At 29.9% G+C, this 26,502-nt stretch overlaps 1 protein-coding gene across 3 annotated transcripts in view; it reads right to left on the bottom strand.

Moving 5' to 3' along the window:
- LOC111632264 (G/T mismatch-specific thymine DNA glycosylase-like) overlaps positions 1–26,502 on the bottom strand; it is a 51,257-nt gene that overhangs the window by 20,282 nt on the left and 4,473 nt on the right. Inside the window, exons 2-3 of one of the 3 annotated variants that reach the window (XM_023376658.1) lie at positions 9,490–9,588; positions 3,083–3,532 (exon numbers count right to left, since the gene is read on the bottom strand). In XM_023376658.1, the coding sequence (XP_023232426.1) occupies positions 3,083–3,532; positions 9,490–9,588 (549 nt within the window). Of the gene's footprint in view, positions 1–3,082; positions 3,533–3,800; positions 4,061–9,125; positions 9,452–9,489; positions 9,589–26,502 lie in introns of those variants that run through there. The other 2 variants (XM_023376659.1, XM_023376660.1) reach the window with 2 other exon arrangements.

Genomic DNA, 26,502 nt, shown 5'->3' with positions numbered 1-26,502 from the left:
GAAAATTTGAATAAGTTCTAAAAGGTTTATATAAAAATATATAAGCAAGAAAATTAATAAAAGTTGCTATTTTTTTGGTGTATGTAACCTAATTACTGATTTCTCAAATATTTATAATGTTATATAATTTGGAAATGCTTTAAATTATGTATAAATGCATAACAGTTATAAGTAACAATTTTTTCTTGCAACTTCTTGACATAACTATCAGAAAGCTACAAGAAATCAAATTTTTAACTATTTTTTTTTAAAATATATTTAAACATTCACAATGATTAAATATAAATTAAACAAAACACTTAAAAATTCTAACTCTTTGTTTTCTTAACTAATTATTTCCAATATTAAGATTTTAAAAAGCAACTGACTGCAAAAATATTTAAGTAACAAGTAAAAATCATGTCAAAGAATTTAATTTTTGTACAATATAATAATATTTGCACATTAAAATTATATATTTTAAAAGGAATAAAATATCAGATAACTCCATTTATTATTACTGTATTATAGCCAGATTGAGAGATAATTTAATTAATTAAAATACATGTACATAGTATATAACTCTTGCAGTCAGAGCTGAAGAATGTTAAAGACTGTAGAAANTTTGGCCTGTACCGTCCGCGGGCCGCATAAACATTGATAAGGGGCCGTATGTGGCCCGCGGGCCGCAGGTTGTGCACCCCTGTATTATAGTTATCTTAATTATTAATTACAGCTATCAACCAAATGATCATCTTAAATAAAAATTGGGCTATAAATCTCCTATTATTGATAATTAAATACTAAATAATTTGGTACTAGAAATAGATGTTAGGTGCCCACTCTTATCTAAATTAATAATTATTTAGTAAATTATTAAAATTATAATTTAGAATCATCTGGAAGAAAAGAACTAGCCTGGAGAAGGGCTTGAACCCACAACTTCCATTTGCTGCATAATGCACTTGTCAGTTGTGCCACCTGGACCACAAGCAAATCTTCACTTCCAGATGTATTTAAATTTAGATGTAACTTTATGCAGTTACTCACGTCACTGGCTGGGGACAACTTCTATGCCCCAAATGGCTGAGTGCCATTGTGGAGATGTACTTAGGCCATGAGAGGAGTTGTCATCCCCAGCTGGCGACATAAGTAACTGCAAAAGTAACTGTTATATCTAAATTTAAATACATCGGGAAATGAAGTCTTGCTTGGGGTACAGGTGGCACAATTGGCAAGTGCATTGCATGGCAAGCAGAGGTTGCATGTTCAAGTCCTGCTCTAGGCCAATTATTTTCTTCCAGATGATTCTAAATTATAATTTTAATAGTTTATTTAATAATTATTAATTTAGATAANCATTAAAATTATATATTTTAAAAGGAATAAAATATCAGATAACTCCATTTATTATTACTGTATTATAGCCAGATTGAGAGATAATTTAATTAATTAAAATACATGTACATAGTATATAACTCTTGCAGTCAGAGCTGAAGAATGTTAAAGACTGTAGAAAAGATTTTAAAACATTAATTTTAGGAAGGCAACTGTATACTGAATATCTGCTCATATTTTAATAAAAGAACATTGTCCACCTGGAATTTCTAAAGAGACTTAAGATAGAAATGAGTGATCAAAAAGATTATGTAATAAACTCTTGAAAGAACATCACCAATGGAACTTAGATGATACTACTCGTTAAAAACTATTTTATAACAAGCAATTAGTTATTGTGACATTGTCACAATGCCAGGCTGCAATTTTTAATCATATTTTTATTTTTAATTTTCAAGTCCTGCTCTAGGCCAATTATTTTCTTCCAGATGATTCTAAATTATAATTTTAATAGTTTATTTAATAATTATTAATTTAGATAAGAGAGGGCACCTAATGTCTACTTCTATTTAGTACTTAATTATCAATAATAGTGGATTTATAACCCAATTTATTTAAGGTTATCATTTGATTGAGTATCCATGTATTGGGCTTTGTGATGTTTATTATACTTAAAAATGATTATCTGATAAGACTAAATTTTAATACAAATCATTTCAAAAAACAATGGCTCAGTATTATTAAAGAAATATCCATCTAATACTACAAAAAATTACAAGTGTATACTGCTTAATAAAAGTGGTTCCATAAGATATAATAGAACTAATAAATCTGTAGCCACTAATACCTTTTCTATGTTTAGAAACACAATACTTAGTGTTATAATAGTAGTAGACTACACCATATAGGTTTGTCTAACTACACTATGATATTTGCTTAGCAAAAAAGTAACCCAATGACATATTTCTCAGAATTTATCTTCGTCATTGTGCATACCTGCTTACAGATTATATTGACACAGAAATTGAATTATACCTATCTGAATTAAATTTGTGTCTACAACATTTAAATTATTAAAAATAATAAACTTAAATATTGGGAATTGAAAAAGTCTACTAAATACAACTTTATATAATGTGTAATGAATGAATGTTATTGTAATATACAAAAATTCATTCATTGTATAATCTGTCTTTCATATTTATTCTGTATTTTGTTTAAGAAATTTGAAACTTGAGACTTTAGTTTTATACTAACAACACATTTCTGTTTATTACTATATATGCAGGACACCCATAAAGTTCTAAAAAAATGTAAATAAAAAGACAACAAAATGAATTTAGCAATTTATTTTTCAATGTATGTTCCACTTAAGTTAAAACATTTTTCTATATAGTATCACCACCACTCTAAGCCCTTCCAATAGAAATCAGTGATCTTTATTTCTAGCCACTGCATTACAATGTTTTACTTGGTCTATCAACTACTAGCAGACGCCTTTAAATGTCTTTTAAATTTGGGAATAAAAAAAATGTCTGATGGAGCTAGACTTGAATACCTGATAACTGATAAAAAAAAAGTCAACAAATTTAGGCTCACATCAATTAATTATAAATATAGCATTCTGTTTATGAATAATAATAACTTTCTGGGAACTTTTTGAATGCGCCTCATATACTATATACAAATTCTTATTAAATATTACAGCAATATTAAATAAAGTATTTAGATCTGAATTAATAAATGTACTTAAAAAAAGTATTACTTATTGTCAAATAACTGTTGCTTTTTTCTTCCATTCTTCTTAACCAACGTTGATACATTTGGTATACTTGTGTTAGGCTCTTGTTTTATCTGTTGCAGTAATAATGAATTTTTGTTTACTTCTTTAGACGTACCTTCTTCTGGTTCACATTCGCGTTCCATCATTTTTGATTGTTTTTGTTTATCTCCTAACAAAAATGCTGAAATATTTTGATTATCTTCGTTAGCTGAATGAAATACAGAAGTTGCCATACTAAAATCTAAAGGCTCTTGTTTAATGGGCATCGTAGGATATGACAACTTATTAAAGTATCCATTCCACTTCAAATCCTTTTTATCAGGTGTATATAACGCCTCTTTCGCATTTCCGGATAAGTAAGCAAAAAGAAGACTCGTCTGTTGAAGTGACTGGTATTGTTTTAGCTGCTCATCTGTAAGCTGAGATTTAAGTCTGAAAAAGTATATAATGATAATTTTGAAGAATTTACCTTAAAGAAGTTAAATTTAAAAAATAAATTATCATGCATTTATATTTTTATTATTAAATTAAAAAGCATTTTTAATTTAAATTACACTTATTTAAACATTATTAGAAAATACAGACAGCTTTTTTACTCATTCAAAAATTTAAAATGTATTATTTATCTGGATTTAAGTACTTATTAAAATATGTACTAAGCGGACCTATCTGTGGTTTTCTTTTCGGACAAGAAACTAACCAGACGTTTAAACTTCATTTCTCCTCCATATTCTTATGAAGTAGAACGTTCGGGTCACCTTTAAAAATTCATTGGTAGACAAAATTAAAAGTTCTTACTAGCTTGGAGATTGCACAGTTAAATAAGCTTCTTGTTTCCTGTGGGGAACCAGAATGGCACTCAACAAAATAAATATTAAAATTAAATTAATATTAAAGTTTTTCCTGTATTCATGAGAATTTTCAAAAAGAAATTACAAAAACAGAACACACATCCAAATATTTACAGGGAAGAAATGAGTCATTTGAAATAAATAAAAAATCATTATATATTAAAAAAATAAATATTAATTAAAGAAACTTATGTACAGAGAATTGTTAGTAATTTTGATTTTAGAAGAATAAAAATATTAATTCAACTAAAAAATAAGAAAATTTCCAATAAAAACTAAGTGAATAAATCTGTGACATGCATTTTATTATATGAAACTGTTCTAAAATTAAATGCAAGAGGAATTATTTTAAAAATTCTAACTCTTTGTTTTCTTAACTAATTATTTCCAATATTAAGATTTTAAAAAGCAACTGACTGCAAAAATATTTAAGTAACAAGTAAAAATCATGTCAAAGAATTTAATTTTTGTACAATATAATAATATTTGCACATTAAAATTATATATTTTAAAAGGAATAAAATATCAGATAACTCCATTTATTATTACTGTATTATAGCCAGATTGAGAGATAATTTAATTAATTAAAATACATGTACATAGTATATAACTCTTGCAGTCAGAGCTGAAGAATGTTAAAGACTGTAGAAAAGATTTTAAAACATTAATTTTAGGAAGGCAACTGTATACTGAATATCTGCTCATATTTTAATAAAAGAACATTGTCCACCTGGAATTTCTAAAGAGACTTAAGATAGAAATGAGTGATCAAAAAGATTATGTAATAAACTCTTGAAAGAACATCACCAATGGAACTTAGATGATACTACTCGTTAAAAACTATTTTATAACAAGCAATTAGTTATTGTGACATCGTCACAATGCCAGGCTGCAATTTTTAATCATATTTTTATTTTTAATTTATTTAAATATATAACCAAACGGTTGCCTTAAATAATCGGGCTATTAATCTGCTATTTATTGATTAAATACTAAGTAATTAAGGCAATCATTTGGTTATATATATATATGGCTTTGAGATGTTTGATATACTAATTTATTTAATTTAAAATATATACTCTCCACCTCAAATTAGTAGTGGCTTGCCCGTGCGAATCATCATACTTTTTCTTTACTAATAGAGTTGTGCCGGTCATTAATCTAATACCTTTTGGGGGAAAATGTTGAATTGAAATAACAACTTCCAGTTTGCATTGAAAGTTCTTATATAGTTAATCGAGGCCTCCTGCTTGTTATATTTCTATATCTGGTATCATCTTTCATCTAACTCCATTCTCAAGACTAAGGAAAGACAGATAGATGGACAACAATGGGAATTTATAGGTCTACAATTTTTTCAAATTGCAGCCCAAAAACTCAATAATAATAATGAAAGTGTGTTGAAATTAAAAGAAATCAAATATATGGATATCACAGAAGAATATTGATATATTTTCACTTTTTAGATGGAATTCATTTCTTTACTAAACTTTTCTTTTGTTTTTAAATAAATCAGAAATCTATTTTATATTTTTAGATTGTATTTTAATAAATAAATAAGAAACTTTCTAGATATTAATTTAAATATAAATGCAATAAATTTAATTAAAAAATACACGGAGGGAAAGAGTTTTCAACAGAACAAAAAATTTCACACACATTCATCTGCCACATCTTTCAAGTGTTCCATTCTTCTCGGTGCTATTCTTTTAAGAATTTATGGTATTATGATTATTTAAAGAAAGGAATAAGCAACTCTATATTGGTAATTAAAACAAAACAGACTAAAAACATACAATGTTTTTGGTATCACAAAACTAGATTCCTACATTTTAGAATATTTTGCTTTAATGAAGACATTATTGATAAGAAAGATAAAAGATTAATTTAGATCTGTCACAAACATGGCTGACGAGAAAATGAATCTCTGAATATGACCTCTTAAATGCTATTCAATAAAGTTCATAATAAAGTTTGAAAGAAAATAAAATTTATGTTTGTTTTCTAGTTTTCTCCATATGAGTATTAAACATATTAAAATGAAATTAGCGTAGATATTTTAGTTTTTTTTTTCTAATCTTATAAAAAGCAATTGAATTTTGTTTTGATCACTAAATGATAATAAAATGAAATTGAAGTCAAAATTGTGTTTCTGTATTAAAGTCAGTAATTAGATTATTAACATAAAATATTTTCCAGTAAAATCCCTTTAAACATTTACTGGTCTCAATATTCTACTAGCTTCCAAAAGCATGCTACTTAAAATGTTAGTTCTGTCATCAATCACTGCAGTAAATGTTCCTTGATTACTTCATTACCCAGAAAAAGTTCAAGCTGTTCTTTCAAAAGTCCAAAATGGTGATCAAATAATCCTAACATAGCATCAAGTAATTATAAACATTCAGATCTTTAAAAAAAATATTCTGCAGTGATTCCAACAATAATCTATGGACTTTTTATGCAGAATGTTTTCAGAAGATGGGCATCGTAGGATATGACAACTTATTAAAGTATCCATTCCACTTCAAATCCTTTTTATCAGGTGTATATAACGCCTCTTTCGCATTTCCGGATAAGTAAGCAAAAAGAAGANAAGTTGCTATTTTTTTGGTGTATGTAACCTAATTACTGATTTCTCAAATATTTATAATGTTATATAATTTGGAAATGCTTTAAATTATGTATAAATGCATAACAGTTATAAGTAACAATTTTTTCTTGCAACTTCTTGACATAACTATCAGAAAGCTACAAGAAATCAAATTTTTAACTATTTTTTTTTAAAATATATTTAAACATTCACAATGATTAAATATAAATTAAACAAAACACTATATCAGAACCAGAATTATAAAAAAGTCTTCTATCGTATTTTAGTTATAATAATAATTTAGAGTTGCATCCTCTAAGTATAATTATAGTTTATATTTTCTCGTTAAAATAAAAATTTATAAATTTGTAAAATCTCGCCCAAGTTTATTAATTAAATGTAATATATAATGCTTTACAAAATATTTTTAAGTCAGTACTTAATTCCAGATTTTTAAAGCCATTCTAGTAAATCATTATAAGTGTTGTTAATCTTAAAGAAAATTATATTTTAAGTTTTTAAAAATCACTTAATCTTATTTTCTCATATTATATAGAGTATATTAAAAGTCTTTTCTCTAAATATACAATTATTAAAATAAAAAAAAAAAATGCACGCGTTACCTGCCTGTTTTGCCTGTCAATAATAGATCATTTGTCTATTTGGCAAGTGTTGATCTATTATTGATTATCAGCAACTTTTGTAAGAAAACTCATTTTATTTATTATTCTGAACTAATGTCACAATGTTTAAATATACTATATACAGGTTTTAGAAATTGTACCACTCAATTTCTATAAAAATATAATTAAATATAAACATCCATATTTAACCCAATTTTTGATTAAAGTATCATCACTTAAACTAACACATAAGTTACTGTTTAGGTTAAAAAAAATTCCTATAAGAGGTCCATATCAAATGCCAAAGTTGACCGAGCAACAGACCTGTATTGCAAATTATCAGTATATTATGTATATAGTGTAAAATTGTAGAGAAGAGGCCTAAAAATAAACCATAACTGTAAGAGTGTATTAGAAGTGTTTGGTGTTACGAGCTTAGCATAGAATATTTGAAAAAAACTCATCTGCTCTATACCAGCGCTGCAGAGCTATTGAGGTAACCATACAAAGTAATAAAATTCCATTCAACAAGAAATAACTGTTCATATGTTTTTCAAGAGCACTTTTGCTGTAAACCCTCTTATTGCTTCTATAATTGCAAACAACAAGTTCTTGCAACAGAGTTCATTAACAGTACTGGTGAGATTGTGGTGTAAAACAACACTTAAGCAATGTAACATTATATGTAAATTTTTTTTTGTTTATTCTTCTCTGTACTACATATGTTATTGTTTTGGTATTTATCATTGGTGATACAGATAGCAACCATAGAAATTGTTCATATATATCATGTCCCACATGAAATGTTTTAGACCACAGCAACCAAATGCAAATTTTCACAATGCTGGAAACCCATAACATATATGTTCTGATGCTTTGAGTTTAAACTGATACAAAAGAGTTGAGGCAGCTGCAAACATATGTATGGCCTTTGGTAATGCTACTGTGACAGCTTGTCACACAAACTCAAACCATCACCAAGCAGTGACTGCCTTAGTTTTGGAGTGGAGATCTGAACATGGAAAATGACCCCACAGGAAGCTGCCATTTGCTGTTTTGGATATTGTTTTGAAGGCTGTCATAGAAACAGACCTTAAGCAAAACAATGTCCTGGGACCTATCTGAATAACACTACTATTTCCAGACACCTGATGAGGATGAATAAGATAAAAGAAAAAAGACGAAATTTCATATGAATTGATGCCTTACCAGCAGCAACATTTGGAGATCTCATCTGCAGAGGTTGCAACAGGAACCCTTCTGTCGCATGCTATTTGTGATGAGAAGTGGGTCCTCATGACAACTGGAAGAGGTCCAACAGTTAAGCTGATGTCAATGCTGCATCATAGGATATGTTTTATAGCAGTTCTTTCCTTCTTTGCTGCAATGTTCTGCCATCACCTCAGCATCAGCCATTCATTCAGTACAGTTGAGGTTAAAAGTACACAGTATTTATTTACGTACTTGATGCATTCACAACAAAGCTTTTATAATTAAGTAAAAAGTAGTGCATTCACCTACAGGTTTGGCTCACATGATGCAGAACCTTGGTTAAGTGGGCTCAGATAATTGGATTACACTGTTATTTTCATTATTTTATTTTTCACATTCACTTTATGTTTTAGAGTAATTTATGCAAGAAATTGTACAATGAAGGAAAATAAAAATTATAAATGTTCTTTTTATATTGAACCTAACTTTTAAATAATGCATGGTTTATTAATTTGACTTATAATAACACAACTGTTCACTTAACATGTTAAGACAGTAAAATTAAATTATCTTTATTACAAAAATTGCTGATATTTGCTTTAAATATACATAACTTTTTTATAAGTTATATTTAGCTATACTTACAGTATATATAAAATAAGGTTAATTTCATACGTATGATTTTACATTAATTTGCAATTAGTTAAGAAATGCTGAATTTCCAAACCTCATTTGAACCATTCACTTACTACATATGCTTCTCAGTATGATTTGAAGGTTATTGTAATAGCCATTACTTGATATCTTAGTTCCAGCAGACAGCAGCCATCATTTAAAATGAACAAAGATGGCTATTTCTGTGTCAACCTTCATACAATTTGATAAACAGAAATGCTGGTCCTCGTTAGGATAATAATAACCTCCTAGAAAGTGATAAGTTAAAACGGATTGGGAACTTTGCATTATTTTTTATATTTTATTAAATTTGTTAGTAAAAATTCTTAATGAATGCTTTCATTGTTGAGTTTTTCATAAAAATCACCTAAAATCACTATTAGAAAGTATTGAAAAATTTAAAATTTAATGACTGATAAATCAGAAACATTTACTTACCTCTGTTGATATAAGAAAGACAAATTCTGATTCATTTCTTCTAACTGAGAAGAAACTGATAAAGGACTCATTTCAGAGCTATCTTCACTTGCTGTAAACCTGGTAAAATNGTATGTAGTTTCTATGATTAAATTTTTGATACAATACTTGTAAATTTTCATTAAGTTGCAATAATATATTAATTATTAAAATTTCCTACATATTTAAATGATTGCTTTCTAAAACTCTTCTATGTATTGATTTATGATTTATACTTCAAGGTCTTTACAAATTTTTTAAAAACAAATATTGTGGAGTACTGCCAAAATACTTCTTTAATAAAAAGGAAACCACTTTTCTTAAGTTTGCTAAAATGAAGAAAGGTAGTTTCCTTTTTGTTATCTGTTTATGTAAAATATTTTTAAAGTATAATTTCATGAAAAATAGAAAGCAGTAACAAATACATCAACTCAATTCAATTACAAAACCAAAAGAACTGATGGATTAACCTTGTTCCATCCCAAGAAATCTGACAACTCATTTGGCATTAATAAAGCAATAATTGAATTTAAAACATTAACGCCAAGAAGCAGAATCAAGATTTAATTTTGTTAAATCTAAAGTCATTAAAATCTGCTATTTTCTTAGCACTTAAAAACAGAATTATTTTCTTGTAAAATACTTATTTTTCATTATTTGTGTGCAGTGGTGAAAGAACATACAATAGTTGCATATATTTGAGGGTGGTTGTTATTAAGGAACAGTACAAAATTGATAAATATAAATGATGATAACTAGGTACTTATTTTACTTCAAACTTAGGATAGGTAAGTAGGTATTTATTTAAGAAACTAACATTAACAGAAAATAAAATATGTAAAATGCACATAATGAAGTAGGCATACTTTTTAATTATTTTCTTATTATTGGTATATAGAAGCCAACAGTCATTAAAAAGAAAGCTACCAGTTGCCATTTCAACTATAATTTTCATAAATATTTAAATACTTTATTAGTAACAGTCAAACAGGTATGTGCAAAATAATTAACCAGAGAGAGAAAATAGGCAGTTTAAAATAGTAGACACTGTTATGATTCAAATAGATAACATTGGGCAAGTAGAGAGTAAAGAGGATGTTAATTCCACTAATATATTTGACAGATAGGATACTAAAATAAAACATTTTATTAAAAATGACAATAAAAGTGATTGCATTCCATATAAAAACAGATTTTTGAATTCAGTTATTTTGAACATTTTCAAATAGTAAATAGGACATATAAATATTATCTACATAGTATACAATGAGTGAATAAAACTTGAAAGTGATTGGGTCAAGTCTTTACAGAAATTCCAATGTACATTTCTATATTACTGCATAATAAAAGTTACTTAAGTTTCTGAAGTTTTAATGACTGCATCAAAGCAGGAAGAGAGACACATCTGTGTGAAAGTGGAAGATCCAGAGAAAAAAAAAACAAGTAATGTTTTCAAATTATCAACATGAAACAGTTATTTAACATATCATAAATGCAGAAGGAATAAAACTAATTGATATTGGATTACATCAAATTTAATAACTGCTTGGTTGAAATAACTAAATAGTTATTAAATTTAACATGAAACATGAAATGATGATAAAAATTATTATGCTCAGCAAAATTTATGGAAGAAAAGGATGATGATAAACAAGGCAAACAAATGTACAAAATCAGAAGATATATGGAAATGACCATATTAAAAATAAAATAAGTTTGAACAAAATTATCATTTTCACAAAAACTGTGATCAACAACAACACAAATAAATACATTCATGCCTTATCCACAGACTATGAACACCTGGCCTTTTTGTTTTATTCCTATAAGATAAATTTTGATGACTAAGATGAGTATATACTTTAATATGTTTAAAATGCTATCCCCAGCTGACTGCATAATGTTTCCTTTTGTTTACAAACGACATTACTTTCAACCATAATGAAATCAAAACAAACCAATGATAATGCCATTACTATTTTATTTGCTTCATTTTTTAACTTTAATATAAAATGGAGAATTACACTGTAAATAAAACATTTGTTCACAATTTAAATTATTAAATAGTGTATTTTATTAAATTTCATAATTTTTGTTCTTCAAATTCACTTGTTTGAATCTCATTGGTTTTTTTAAACTTGAAGAAGACCAAAAGTACAGTCAAAAACATTTGTTTTTTATTAAATATTTAGTACTGGACTGTTAAGTTTTTTGAGTGTTAATTTATGTGTGTTCCAGTATTCATGTATGAAGGTTTTTTAATTTAAATAGTGTATCTTAAAATTTAGTGAATCCCATCATCTTAATGTCAAATATGAAAAGATAAAATTTCTGAAAGCCAAACCACAATATATAGTATACAAGGAACATTTTCAGTCTACCTTAGGTCAACATCAGCTTATATATTAAAATATACAAATGTTTGACAAACTTATTACAAATTGAATATCTAAATCCCTAAAATATAAACATAATACAAAACATTTTAAATTTAATTTAAAAGTGCTAATTAACAATGGTTAGGTGTGGAAATAATAACTGATAACAGAAGTGTTAAATTGTTTAAATTTAGAAATAAAATGTGCAAGAAAATAGCTATTTAATAACTGAAGTTAGAAGACAACAGTAAATGGATTAAAAAATTTCAGCATCATACTTGGAAGACAATTACAAGCTATCAGTCTAGCATATACAGCAGCTCATAAGCTTATCCTTTACTGAACAGTCATAATTATTGCTATTTCCTTATTATTTCACTTATTTTATAACTACATCTGCAATGAATTAAAACAGAAACATAATGGAAAGAAAGATGAAAAAACAACATTTGGTAGGATACATTCTAATTTCAAATGTCTTCAACATCATTTCCAGAGGTGCGAGTACATGACAGCATGAGCTATGACTTTTTATTTTCATTTTAACAATTTTCTATAGGTATATATGACTATGCAGGTTACGCTCAAGAAATTATATAGCCTGTACACTCAATAGGTATATATTCTATAATAGGTATAGCCTGTACACTTCTGTAGGTATATATGACTATGCAGGTTACGCTCAAGAAATTATATAGCCTGTACATACACACAGTCACAAACTTTCATTATTTGTAAGAGCAGACAGATATGAGATATTGATTAGAAATGAATTTCCAAAAAAGATCTCAATCTCTGTATATACTATAAAGTTTTCATCATACTGTGTACGAAATCTATTCAAAAAGTATCGGACTTTTATTTTTTCTGCGTAAACCAATGATGCGCGGGAGGCCTCTTTCGGTGGAGTTGTGAAGGGGACAGTCATGGCACAGCCCTGAATTTTTTCCCGCCTGCAGGAAGCATCAGTCGTTGGCAGTCGGCCTATGAGTGAAGTCAGTCGTTGGCAATCGGCCTATGAGTGAAAATCGGCCTATGAGTGAGGGGGAGAGAAGTTGTGTGTGTTTGGTGCTCTGATTCAACTTAAGTTTTTTCGGGAAGTTTTGGTCCTAGTGTAAAGTGTGATATATCATCTGAAAGAGGATAACAACCTGCATCGAATGTCGTCAGTTTGGTGAAAATTGGCCCACTAATTTTGGAGATACAACAAGTTAAAATCGAAACTTTCGGCACCGTTTTTCCGGAAAACGAAGTCCGTTTTTCCGGATTTGAAGACAGATGTAGGTGGACATAATAACCGCGAGTACTTTACCAAATTTTGGGGACTCTAGGACCTTTTTTGGGGGTTTTATCCGACTTCTTGTCTGGGAGCTCGACGGCCCGCATCGGGCCAGGTTTTGGGAAATCGTGATTTTTGAAGACACCATCGTTAAGAGGACCCCTCGCATGAGAGTTCATCCAAATTTCATTGCAAAACATTAAATACTTTTTGAAATATCGCAAGTTTAAAAATTTAAAGAAGTTTTCCACTGAACCAAGCTTCAGACTTTCATCGATAACGGTCATTGACCTCAGCTCGTGCAACGGATTTTACAACGGTCATTTGAACAGCTGAAGATAACGGACGTTTTTATTGACTCTTTTGTTTTGCTGAGCATCTTTACATCTGTTTACCATACATTTCTTGTAACTAATTTTAGGAGTAGCTGTAAAATAATTCTAAGACTATCATTCATTCTGCATTGCTAAATCATAAATTAGAAGTGCAGAACTGCTTGGCACTGAGCCTTCTATCACAATAAACACGTCTTCTAGTTCTAGTGTTGGTTTTAAGAATTGTATACTGGGTAACTATGGATCTATCACAAATGGAATCAAGGGTCACACTAACAACATTGGAAAAGAGAGAAGAGATGGGACAGACTTTTATTCAAGCCTCAACCAGTGAAAACACAGATAATATAGAAAATAATCTTATTACAGAAGCTAATAGAATGCTGGGGGTAATCATGGATTTGTGCCCCGAACATACAAACACCAATGTAAAACAAAGGGAAAGAGTTAAAATCAGAGAATACGTGGCAAAGTTATACGGATTTCTACACGAGATGTATGCAATAGTTAAAGAGGCAAGGAAAGAAAAAGAAAAGAACACCAGAAATCAACATAAAGTGCAACAAGGAACCCAAAAACCCACATATAGTGAAATGGTGAAGAAAAATATTAAACCAAGCATAACAACTAAGAACATAGAAAAATCTTTACATCAAAAACTCAACATAGAAGGATCAGGCGGGTCACATGCAGTGCTGATATATCCAAAAGTACAAAATGATGGAGAACAACAAATAAACATGGAAAAAATAACTGAAGAAATTAAAGGGAAAATCGAACCACATAAATTGAAAATTAAAATTAAAACAGTAAAAAAAATTAAAGATAATGGAATCTGCATAAGGGTAGGGGATAAAGATCAAAGTGTTACATTAGAAAAAGCCATTAATGAGATCGAAAGTCTGAATAACAAAGTTACATGTAGGCGCTCGGAAGGAAGAAGGCCCAGAATTATAGTTTTAAACGTCCCACAATCTATTCAAGAAGAAAATGTGACAAAAGATATTTATAGGCAAAACGATATATGGGAAGACATAGAGGAGGAGGAATTTTATAATGAATGCAAGATAAGCACAGTGATAACAAAGGGCAAACGTATTGAAAACTGCAGACATATAGTCCTGTCAGTGACACCTCTCATCCGCAATATTTTTATCAGAGAGAAACACGTTTCGATAGACTGGGCTACACTTAAAATTGATGACTACATCCCAATATTGAGATGCTATCGATGTTGTGGGGTTGGACACATGGCTAAAAACTGCACAAATGACCAACACTGCTCCCACTGTGGGAAGAATCATAGATACGCACAATGTGACAGATTGAAAGAGCCGCCTTGCTGCATCAACTGCCACAATAATAACAGAGAATTACCTAACACAAAAAGACAGCCGACGAATCATGGGGCTCTGCACCCAGGTTGTCCAGTGACCAAAAGATTAAAGGAAACAACAATCAAAAGAACCGATTATGGACTCTAATTCTACAATGGACAATACTCAGTCAATGATTATAAACAACACAGAAATTAATAGCATCAGGATTTTACAAGTTAATGTTCAAAGAAGTAAGGCGGCCAGTTCGACACTAATAAAAACGGCTAACGATCTTGACATTGATATAATTACAATCCAAGAACCATACACAATAAACAACAGGATTGTTCGATACAATAATTGGAGGATAATTTCAAACAGTAAGGACAAAAAGCCGAAATGCGGTATTATTATACGCAAAGATGATATAGACGTGGCACTGATACCACAACTGAGTAATGATATTATTACAACAGCATTAATAAATCAGGATCAACCAATATATCTGATAAGCATTTACTTGTCACCCTACGCGGATGACATTGATTGTATTAATAAAATGGAAGATGTTTTAAAACAATTAAAAGGAAAAAGTATTATCCTCACAGGTGACACGAACGCAAAATCCGCCACTTGGTTTCACCCCAAAGAGGATGAAAGGGGAAGAATGATTAATAACTTAATGGATGAAATGGACATGGTCTCGTCAAATATGTCCACAATTCCAACTTTTTATACAGGGTATGCCGAAGGGTGGACGGATGTGTTTATTAATACGAATAATATCTCCCACAAAATTTTGAATTGCGAAACGTTAACCAAAACATCGGCCAGCGACCATAGATTCATATTAGCGGAAATACAAACAAACCAAAAAAGAATCATTAATAATTGGAAAACTCAAAAATACATAAATTGGGAACTGTTTAAAGAGAATTTTGCTAAGAAATGGAGAACATTGAATTTCACACAAATAAATAACAGAAACGATCTAGAAGAATATGTGGGCTCCTTTACCAGGGCAATAAAACAAGCTATCTCGATAGCTACTTATTGTAAAAATGTCAGACAAACAGAAACGAAATGGTGGACGCAGGAACTCTCCTTAATGAAAAAGGACATAAGAAGGAAAAGAAGAAAAATAGTAAGGACTATTGAGAAAAATGAAAAAGAACAAATCAAAAAAGAATATAATAAGGCCCTAAAGAAGTACAAAAGGGAAATCAACAGACAAAGGAACTTAGCATGGAAAAAATTTTGCGGACAAATTAGTAAAAAAGACCCATGGTCGATTCCATATAATATAGTTTTCAAAAGAAGGAATAAAACTCATATTCCGGATTTATTGGTTAATGATATCAGCATAACAGAAAATATTCATGAAATTCTGGAATTTCACTTTCCAGACGATGATAAAACAAGAGACTTACAATATCACAAGGAAATAAGGGAACAAGCGACGCAAAACTCATCCAACGAAATGGATAGACCTTTCACTTTTAGAGAAGTACAGAGGGCTATACATACATTGGCTAACAAGAAGATGCCAGGGATCGACCAAATCACGGCGGAAACAATCAAACAAATCTATAATCATATTCCAATTGCGTTGGTCCACCTTTATAATGAATGCTTAAGATTGGAGCACTTCCCTACAGCTTGGAAGCATGCTAATATTAAGTTTATACCTAAAATTGATAATCCTATTGAACCAAAGCATTACCGTCCCATAAGTCTTTTGCCGGTGCTCGGCAAAGTATTGGATGGATTGTTAATCAACAGAGTTAACTGGCACCAGTTTAAGAATAATCAAATGAATAATAGACAGTTCGGCTTTAAAAAAGGAAAATCAACGATAGACGCAGCACTGAAAGTTAAAGAGTTCGTGGTATCGGCATGGAAGAAAGACCAGCACGCTCTTCTCATTAAAATAGACTTTAAAAAAGCGTTTGATAATTTGTGGTGGCCAGGAATACTTACTAGACTAAACGAGATTAAATGTCCACGAAATATTAAAAACATTATACAACATTACTTGGAAGACAGAGAAGTGGGCTACCACACGAATACTTTGGAAGTGATAAAGAAAGTGAACAGAGGATGCCCGCAGGGCTCGAGGAGCGGACCGGGATTATGGAATCTCGCTTTCGATGGCCTGCTTAACAATATCCCGGAAAAGGAAGATATTAGATTACAAGCTTTTGCGGATGACGTAATATTAATGGTCGCAAATAAGAATTGTAACCGATTGAGGGATGAGGCAAATGAAGTCCTCAATACTATTAACAACTGGAGTATAAAAAATTATCAACCAATTAATCACGAAAAATGTGAAACTGTGGTTTGTACAAGAAGAAATAAAAGAGATCATTTAAAAAAAGCAGTTGGAATAAAAATAAATGGAAAGAGCATTAAAAATGTACAGCAAATGAAATACCTTGGTATTGTTTTCGACAGAAGCTTAAATTGGAAAACTCACATTCTCGAAGCATATAAGAAAGTCATGGAGAGAGTGAACCTTATTCATCATTTAAGCCGCAACACATGGGGGATGAACGAAAAAAATACAAAAATGATATATAAAAGTGCTATAGAACCGGCAATCTTATATGGGGTTCAAGTCTGGGGTGAAGCGGTTGGAAAGGTGCACAATAGGAGGAAACTTTTATCTGTTCAGAGAGGAGCAGCTATAAGAATTTGCAAATCGTACAGAACGGCGCCCACGGACGCATTGCTCGTGCTAGCAAATCTAAAACCTATACATTGGGTTGCGACAGACATTATGTGGGAAAACAATCTGAAAGAAAAATATTTAAATACTAAATCAAACAAAGACATAGAAACTGACATCAAGAATGGTTTTCTCCCTAACAACATACAGTTAATTGAAAAAATCAAAGAAAATGGTACTGAAGAAATAGACAAAACAACAACTATTATGGACCCTGCAGAAACAGATACATATATGGTAGAAATAGAACATCAGGAGAACCACAGGAAAAAAGACCACATAAAAATTTATACTGATGGCTCGCGTACTGAAGAAGGAGTTGGATGTGGCATAATAATTTTAGATAAAAATGATAAAACTAGCTATCAGGCATCAATCAAAATGGCAGAATACTGCACTACTATGCAGTCAGAGATGTTTGCCATATACAAAGCGCTTAAATTCATAAACGAAAACAAGAAATATAAGGATGACCAAATAAAAATCTTCACAGATAGCAGAGCAACACTGCAAATCATTAAAAATAAACTTAAAAAAGATAAACTATCTAACGATTTAATCAATTTATCGGAAATTATTCATAAAAAACATAAGCTTACTTTTCAATGGATACCAGGACATAGAGGTTTTGAATACAATGAAAAAGCAGACAAATTGGCAAAAAGAGCCACTAATCACGACTCAAATGTTATTTACCAAAAAATACCTATTAAAGGACTGCAAAATACTATAAGGAATATAACTAACGACCTATGGCAGAGGGAATGGACTTCCTCCAATACGGGAAGACATTGTTATGGTTTCTTTCCCTCAATACTAGAAAGGAAAGCCAACAAACATTTCAGAACTTCTTTTGGAATCACACAGTGCTTAACAGCTCATGGGAATTTTAAAAGTTACCTCTATAGATTTCATAAAACAGACAATAAAAACTGTGATATTGATAAACAACAAGAAGATAATGTTTACCATTTCTTGTACGACTGCTCAAAATATATGGTAGAAAGAGAAAAATTCCTTCATAGCTGTCTGAAAGCAGGGTATAACTGGCCTCCAAAAGATAGTGAATTAGTTAAAGATAAATCACTCTTTGAAGCTATGGAAAATTATATTATGAAGACTAAAACCCTGGTTACAATTTCAAAGCACTATAGGATGGCAGAAAGTGTACACAATGATGAAGAAGAAGATAATGACATAACAGATTTTTCACAACATAGTGATGAAGACGATAGCTTCAGTGAGTAAACAAGACTTTTGTGTGCTCATTGGAGAGATGGCATGTTTTTTTTTCATACTATTCATCTTGTCATTCACCATGTAAATATTGTAATTAACATTTTATTTAATTTTACTTAATTTCTTTTGTAAAGGTGTTTTTGACCTGTCGAGCTGACAGGACAGTTGCTTTTGCGTGAACACCTCAAATTTTTTCTGGAATGAATAGGATATGGAAACCTAATGTCGGGACCTTGAATTGTACTTTTGATACTGCTGTATCTGTCTTGTAACTTTTTGTTTTGTTTTAATAAACGCCGATGAGAGGCGCTCTCTGGGTCCCATGCCTTCTTTCAAACTTTCCTATCTTCCTTTCTTTTCACACTTCACATCTCATGCTTTCTCTTCTTTCCTACTTCTACAGGGTTAAGTCCGTTGCTTAAAAGACTGACAGCTCTCTTCTATTCTTTTAAACATGGGCCTATGAGTGAGGATATGTAGTGAGCTCTTGTCGGATTCCACTAAGTTGGAAAATGACTGAACAACGTGAGCAGCGATAGTACATCAAATTTTGCCAAAAACCTTGGCGATACTCAAGCGTAAACCATTCGCAAGATTCAGCAGGCTTTCGGGGACAATCCTCGAGGCCAAAAAAAAAACGTGGCAGGTCTGCAGCAATATCAAGGTCATGTTGACAGTTTTTTCGACTCGTGGGTGGTGTATTGTGAGTACGCACCACAAGGCCAAACCATCGCAAAGGAGTACTACCAGGAGGTCCTTCATCGTCTTTTCGATGCTGTGCGACACAAACGACCGGATCTGTGGTCGATCAAAACTTGGCAGCTCCATCGTGATAATGCATCCGCCCTTCTGCGCATCTGATTTGGGCTTTCATCACCAAACACAACACTCCTGTGGTTCGTCACGCTCCGTACTCTCCCCAAATGGCTCCGCGTGACTTTTGGCTATTTCCCAAGCTGAAAATGCCGCTAAAAGGAACCCCGATTTTAGTCGAGAGAAGACATCGTGCGGAATGCGACGGACCGACTGATGGCCATTCCAAAAGATGCGTTCCAACAGTGTTTCTAGCAATGGCAGGAATGCTGGGAGAAGTGTATACACTATCAAGTACTACTTTGAAGGGGATTAGGGTTTTGTATCTCAAAATCAATAAATGTATTTTTGCCAACCAAAGGTCCGATACTTCTTGAACAGCCCTCGTATATCACATTGAAATGGTAAGAGTATCAAATGTAACCACTAAAAATATTGTTTACTACTTTGATAGAAGAGTTGCAATTGTCAAAAATAAGCTATAGTTCTAAAATGACGGGAGAAAAATGAAAAAATTTTACTTTTACTTAAAACCATATAAGATGTACCAAAGTATGAATTTTTATCATCACATTTTACTTTCCTGGTTGTTATAACAGAGGGGAAAGTATGGCAATCGGTTAAGAAATGACCCCTCCAGGATTTTTACATTTTTGAACTTGGGACCTTAAAACATCGAGAAATGCAAAAAAAATTTGAGGTAATTTCTGTATGTATGGATATGCATGGCATGATTTTGTTCACCCTATTTGAAGCTTAATAACTCCTGTGCTTTTTATCAAAAATGTCTGAAATTTTGCAATGAGGTTTGTTTATTAGGGGAATTGATGCTATTAAATTTTGGTGGTGAAAAGGTCGAGGTGGAGAAATAATGGGAGTTGTATTTTACTCATTATTAGTATTTAAAATTTTTTATAAAAAATTCATCCTTACTCTCAAAATTAAACTTTTTGTCATTTTATAAACAGTTAAACATATAAAATGTTTTTTAATAAAATATGATAACAAATGGCACCACCAAAATTTTAAATGTTGCTGGGAAAGTTGAGCAACTCATTGCTAGTTTATTTCATAAAGATTACATTATCAATCCTAACTTACCCAATTTTGTTAATCTTTAAATTTAGACATGCACATTAGGCAAAATTAGTATATTTAACTTATGACAGAATATGTCATCCACCACAGATAATGGGTGTATTCCAATTTGAATCAAACTCAGCCACTGGTGAACTTTAATAAGCATTTATGGGAACATCTGGCAATCTAACAAGATGGCAGAAGCAAACAGCTGTTTATTGACATTTGTAGACTTATATTGTCAAAGTAACTTGGGTTAATACATGAGTAATAAAAATGATGTTAATAATATAACAATGGAGGTAGCCAAATTGCTTCATCAGCACTCACCGTATCCACAGCCTAATGAGTGCAATGTGATTCAGTCAGTGCAACAAAAAATCCTCAGCAAATATTATAACACAAATAGTATGTCACAGTTCAATGCACTATGTGATGATACTGGAATATATCCAATGTTATCAATTAAATTTTACCAATGTCATACTTGAGATATAATTTTATAAATTTTTAAGTTTTAATTCACTGACATTGGAGAAAATCAATTACTTCTGATGTTACAGTTCAGCTTATAATTAATTAAAGCATAATTAAAAAACGTATTACATTACATTGTGTATTTTTTGCTCACCATTAAGTTTTATAAAATAATTATTACCAATTTTACCAAATGAAACAACACAACTAAAATCATGCAATTTCTATTAGTGGAACATGTGTTTCTATTGCAACAGCATTCAAATTCTTCTTAGAACACATTGAAATTTTTAACAGTTTTCATAGCTGCAGATGTACAAATACTAAATTGATGTGTTTTATTACACATCAATTTTAAACTAGATCATAGCCTCAGAAGTAATTTTTTCTCAAATACAAGTAAATTTAAAAAAATTATTATAAATCTAACAGTTAATCACTTAACTGTTAGATTTAATAATTTTATTGTAAGAAAAATCTGATTGATGGTATATGTTTTTCTATGGTTAAAAAAAAAAAAACAGTTCAGATAAACAGGGCAGTCAGGAAAGAGGAAGAACTGAAGATTTTTCTCTGGACCTGGAGAAAAGTTACGGGGACTGTAATGGTTCCCACACCTATAGAATTGTTATTTTTTTACTAACAGAAAAAAAATCTTTAAGACCACTTTTTATTAATAAAAGAAACATTCTACTATTTCATTTGTTTAAAAAAAAAAATAAAATAAAAACTAACATACACCCAGGCCCATAAGACCTCTTGACTGCCTTGCTTATAGAGTTAGCAATGACATTATTAGACTGCAAAGAATTTTAAACTCTAGTAAATGGACAAATTATTAACCTCAAAACAATGACCATTACTGGAAACAAAAAAATGGCCCTTATTAGAAGGTGGTCTTTGTTGGAGGTTTGACTGACACACAATTTTACATAAAACAAGAAACATTATATATATATTAAATAAAAAAACAAAGAAAGAAAGATTCTCTTTCCTAATTGTTACTTATTACAATTACTTATGATTAGAACTTACATCATATCAATACTTGGAAGCAAATAAGAAGTAAACTACTATTCCTTGGTTCAATGTAAACTCAAAAAAAATTTAACCAATAATATCATTGAAATATTTTAAGCATTTATAAACATAATAATTACTATAATAAAAAATATTAATATAATTATTTGTATAAAGTTGTAGTAACAGTAGCAAATGATCAAATTTCTTGATTTTCTTTTCAGGAACAGTATTTCAGATAATTTTTTTCCCCTGGGGAAAAGATTATCAGAAAAAGTAACTAACTTGTAAGTCTATTAAGTTTTACAACATCTTTCATTCTTTTTTCTAGCAAATTCTTTAATTAAATCAAATGAACTTTGTGTTTTGAAACTTAATATACAGAAGTTTTAGCTTCCTGCACATAGAATAAAAAGTGGTGAATAAGTGAGTAAAGTTAATTTTAACAATTTTTAAGAAAACCTTTTAATTTTTAAACAAGTATTTATTTTTCATGTAGCAAATTCCTTTAAAAGCTAACATAATGTTAAAAATCCTTTTATGGATAATTTATGTACATATTGATGTATTGATAATAGAAAACAAGGAACCTGTAATTTAATAAATTTTGCACATTATTGTCAGGTATAAAATTGTCAAAGTTTTATAAATTTTTTGTTATAGAATATTATTATTGTAAATCTGCTGAAGAGGACCTTAAGGTCCGAAATATAAAAACAGTGTACACAGGTGAAAAATAAATAGTTTGTTTTTATAAATAAGATCTGTTTGCAAAAAAAAAAAAAAAACCCACCACTAGTATAATAAGTCCAACGTAGACAATAATATAAAAAATTTGCTTCTATTTTTATTCATATGGCTCTTTTTCATTTCTGAATAATGATGTCAAATTTTGAGTTCCTATATCTCATATACTAAACAATGTAATGCTGAATCAATAGTGTGATTCAAAAGTTCCTTGAATATGGTACCCTAGATGATCATTGTCATGATAACTAAGGTCCTGAAATTTCAAAATTTTCAATCCAAACAATTCTATTAGGAAGGCAGCTCAAAGACTGAGTTTCAACAGGGAATCTCTCTACACTATTCTGAAATATTTTCTTGAGATGCCATGCTTACAAAATTACCATTCATCAGAAACTTAAGCAATGATCACACCTAGCAATTTCCAGCTGCACAGGCAACTGCAACAAGTACAAGCTGCACACCTCTTGTCATGGTCACTGTTTATTGACGTTGCAACTCAGAAACATACGATCTTATAATAAATCAATACTGTATCTACTTCATCTGCTATCATTTTGTTTTTAAAACGAGAAGAAATGTTGTTTGCAAATAATGGTACTTTTTACTTAGTTCTTTAGCTATATTTAAAATAATATTGTTGTTACTAAACTAAAAACAATCAACATTTTATATCCAGAAATCTAAAAATAGTACTTGCAATAAATCATGAAACTTTTGCTTATCTCACTTCATGCCTGTGCTCTTTTATCTTCTCTTCAATAAAACAAAAAATTAAAATCCCACAAATATTCATGAACCTGAATAAGCTCAATCTAAACCTGTATCATTTGGTATTTTCACTTTCTGTCATGATGATAACGACTTTCAAAGTTGCCACCATACAATATGGCACAAAAGTGTTTGCTGACTGGATGTGCATTTGAATTGGTGTAAGTAGAACAAACTTCTAGTTGCAATTGCAATCACACCAATTTTAGGAGGGTTTTACTAGTTATTAAGAATATCCATGGTTGCAGTTGCCTGGAAATCACAATGTGTGACCACAGCTTTAACCAACATGCAATGGCAACTTGAGTGAGCTTTGCTAATAAAGTGACAGAAATGTTCTTAAGTAAGACATTAGATGCCAACAAGATAATATTCACAAACAAAGCACATTTTCATTATGATGGCTGTGTTAATAAGCAAAACTTTCAATTTTGGAGAATACCGAATCCACAAGTCAGTGTCCAAACCACTGCAACCAGTGAATATCACAGCCCAGGCAGCAATTAGATTGAATGCTATATACTCATTACATTGAGTATTTCATTGAAACTTCAGTCACAGGTCCTGTAAATAAAAGTTTCTTGGAGACTTTTTTTCTTGGGCAAAGAAAAATTATTTCACCTGGAAATATCACTTTATGCAAAATGGCATTATTCCCACCACATCAGATGTGTGTTTGATAGTGTTTTCAACTTGTATCAGGATCGTGTCATTGGATTGGGTTACCCAAAATTTGTGGATAGTGGGGTTGAATGACTTCCTTATAGCCCCGAGTTAAACGCTTGTGACTTTTTCCTCAGGTTATATCAAAGATAATTGTTACAAGGAAGAGCCAAAAAATGCAGAACAATAAAAACTGCAATTAAAAAGGTTGCTATCAAAAATGCATGCTAGAAAGGGTTTTTCAGGGGTTTGAAAAATGGCTTTAATTTTGTGATGATCAGATAGGTACTTCAAAAATATCTATTATTAATATGAATTTAATACTTTGTAATGTGCTTTTGGTTTGATTAAAAAGTTATAGTACTTTATTTTTTATATAAATTATTTGTCACCCTTTATATATTTATTAATTTGATACTTATTATTATATACTTGAAGATATTATTTTGGATCTGACATTGTTTATTCTATGAAGTAATTTTATTTCCAAAAAAATAATTTCATAATTTAAGATATTACTGAAACATCTTTTAGATTAATTCACATTTACATTTCAACTAAAACAAATTCTGAAAATTAGTTAAGCATACTCATTTTACTTTAGACTTTCTATTTTAACTTTCCGACTGTATTCAGGGATCTTATAGAAGCACTGTACGGTTTCAATTTGTCTCTACACCTCCACTCCAAAAAGCTGAGATTTTTGTGATTTCAATGTAAATTTGAATCTTCATGAGATATATTTAAGTGACAAAGTACAATATATTAAAAGTGACAAAGTATATTTAAGTGATGTTCTGTTTTTGTGCTACAGAGAATTTTATTATTTTATGGATCTCATTGACACTAGCCTAGTTTTAGTGTAAACAACATTGATTATTGCATTTTTCAATTTCTTGAATGTTAAAACAATCCTAACATAGCACTATTATGTGACAAACACTACTGCAAGTATTAATTAACTGAAGTGTAAGCAAATTTTTCATCCAGATCATGTGGCTTCCATGAGAAAAGTGTGGAGAAAAAAAAAAACTATATAAAAATTGTATGTAAAAGGATTAATAAATGTTAATATTACTTACATTTTTTTATGTGCAAATACATTTTTTAACACTATATAGCTTAAAGCTTATATGATACAATCTATGTTACAACAGTACGATTGCAGACATTAGTTTAAATGTTTTTTCAGATTATTTTCAGTTTTATATTAAAGCTTATACAATTTTAATTTCCAGACATTTGTTTTAAACACTTTAAAATTTTAGAACAAAAAATCAGTGGACAATAAAAGACTAAAACAATCTGAAGTTAGATAAATTGCCTATAAATGATAATTATTAGCAAAGACAGTTAAAAAACAGTTAGTAATAACCTAATAATAGTTTTCTTTTTTAAAATTAAATAGTGTTTTACTATTTAATTTTAATTTAATTAACAATTAATTAAATTCATAAACTAATTTTTATAAAATAAAAGACAGGTTAATAATAATAATATTTTACATCTGTAGACTAAGGGTAAACTCAAAGTATTTTAGTGATATACAGTAGATGTAACAAGGCTCTTCCTTTAACTTTAAAACCATACCAAGCCATTTCAAATTTATGGCTAACTTTTTAATTCTGTTTTTATCGTTTTAAATTTTATGACAAAAATATGGAAGCTATTTCAAAAAAGTAATTCATAAACTTTTTTGCATCTGATAAACTGATCTGAGTTATATATAATTTCATGATTAATATTTGCCTGATAAGACACTGACGTCTACAATCATCATCAATATAAATTATTTTGCCATTTAATGACGGCACTATTTTATTCATTACTTGGACTGTAGTTATCAGTAGAGAGTTTAGATAAAATTATCTTCAGAATCATATTTTGCCTTTAAATGAAGATAAATTTGAACATCTAAGTGTTTTAAATTAAATTATGACTAGAAATTAGCAACACTGATTACCCAATATACATTAAATTCATTCACTTTTCCAGTAAATATTAGGCTGTTCTCATTAATTTATTGAAACTAGTATAACTATTAGTACTGTAATAAAAATAAATAGGAAATAATTTGGAACTGCATTTCAAAACTATTTTTTCTTGATTTCATTAATATAAATACTTTAATCAAAATATATAT

The sequence above is a fragment of the Centruroides sculpturatus genome, unplaced genomic scaffold, assembly GCF_000671375.1.
Source record: "Centruroides sculpturatus isolate CEXI.00-Female unplaced genomic scaffold, Cexi_2.0 scaffold821, whole genome shotgun sequence".
Lineage (NCBI taxonomy): Eukaryota > Metazoa > Arthropoda > Arachnida > Scorpiones > Buthidae > Centruroides > Centruroides sculpturatus.
This window is presented reverse-complemented; position numbering and strand designations above follow the sequence as displayed.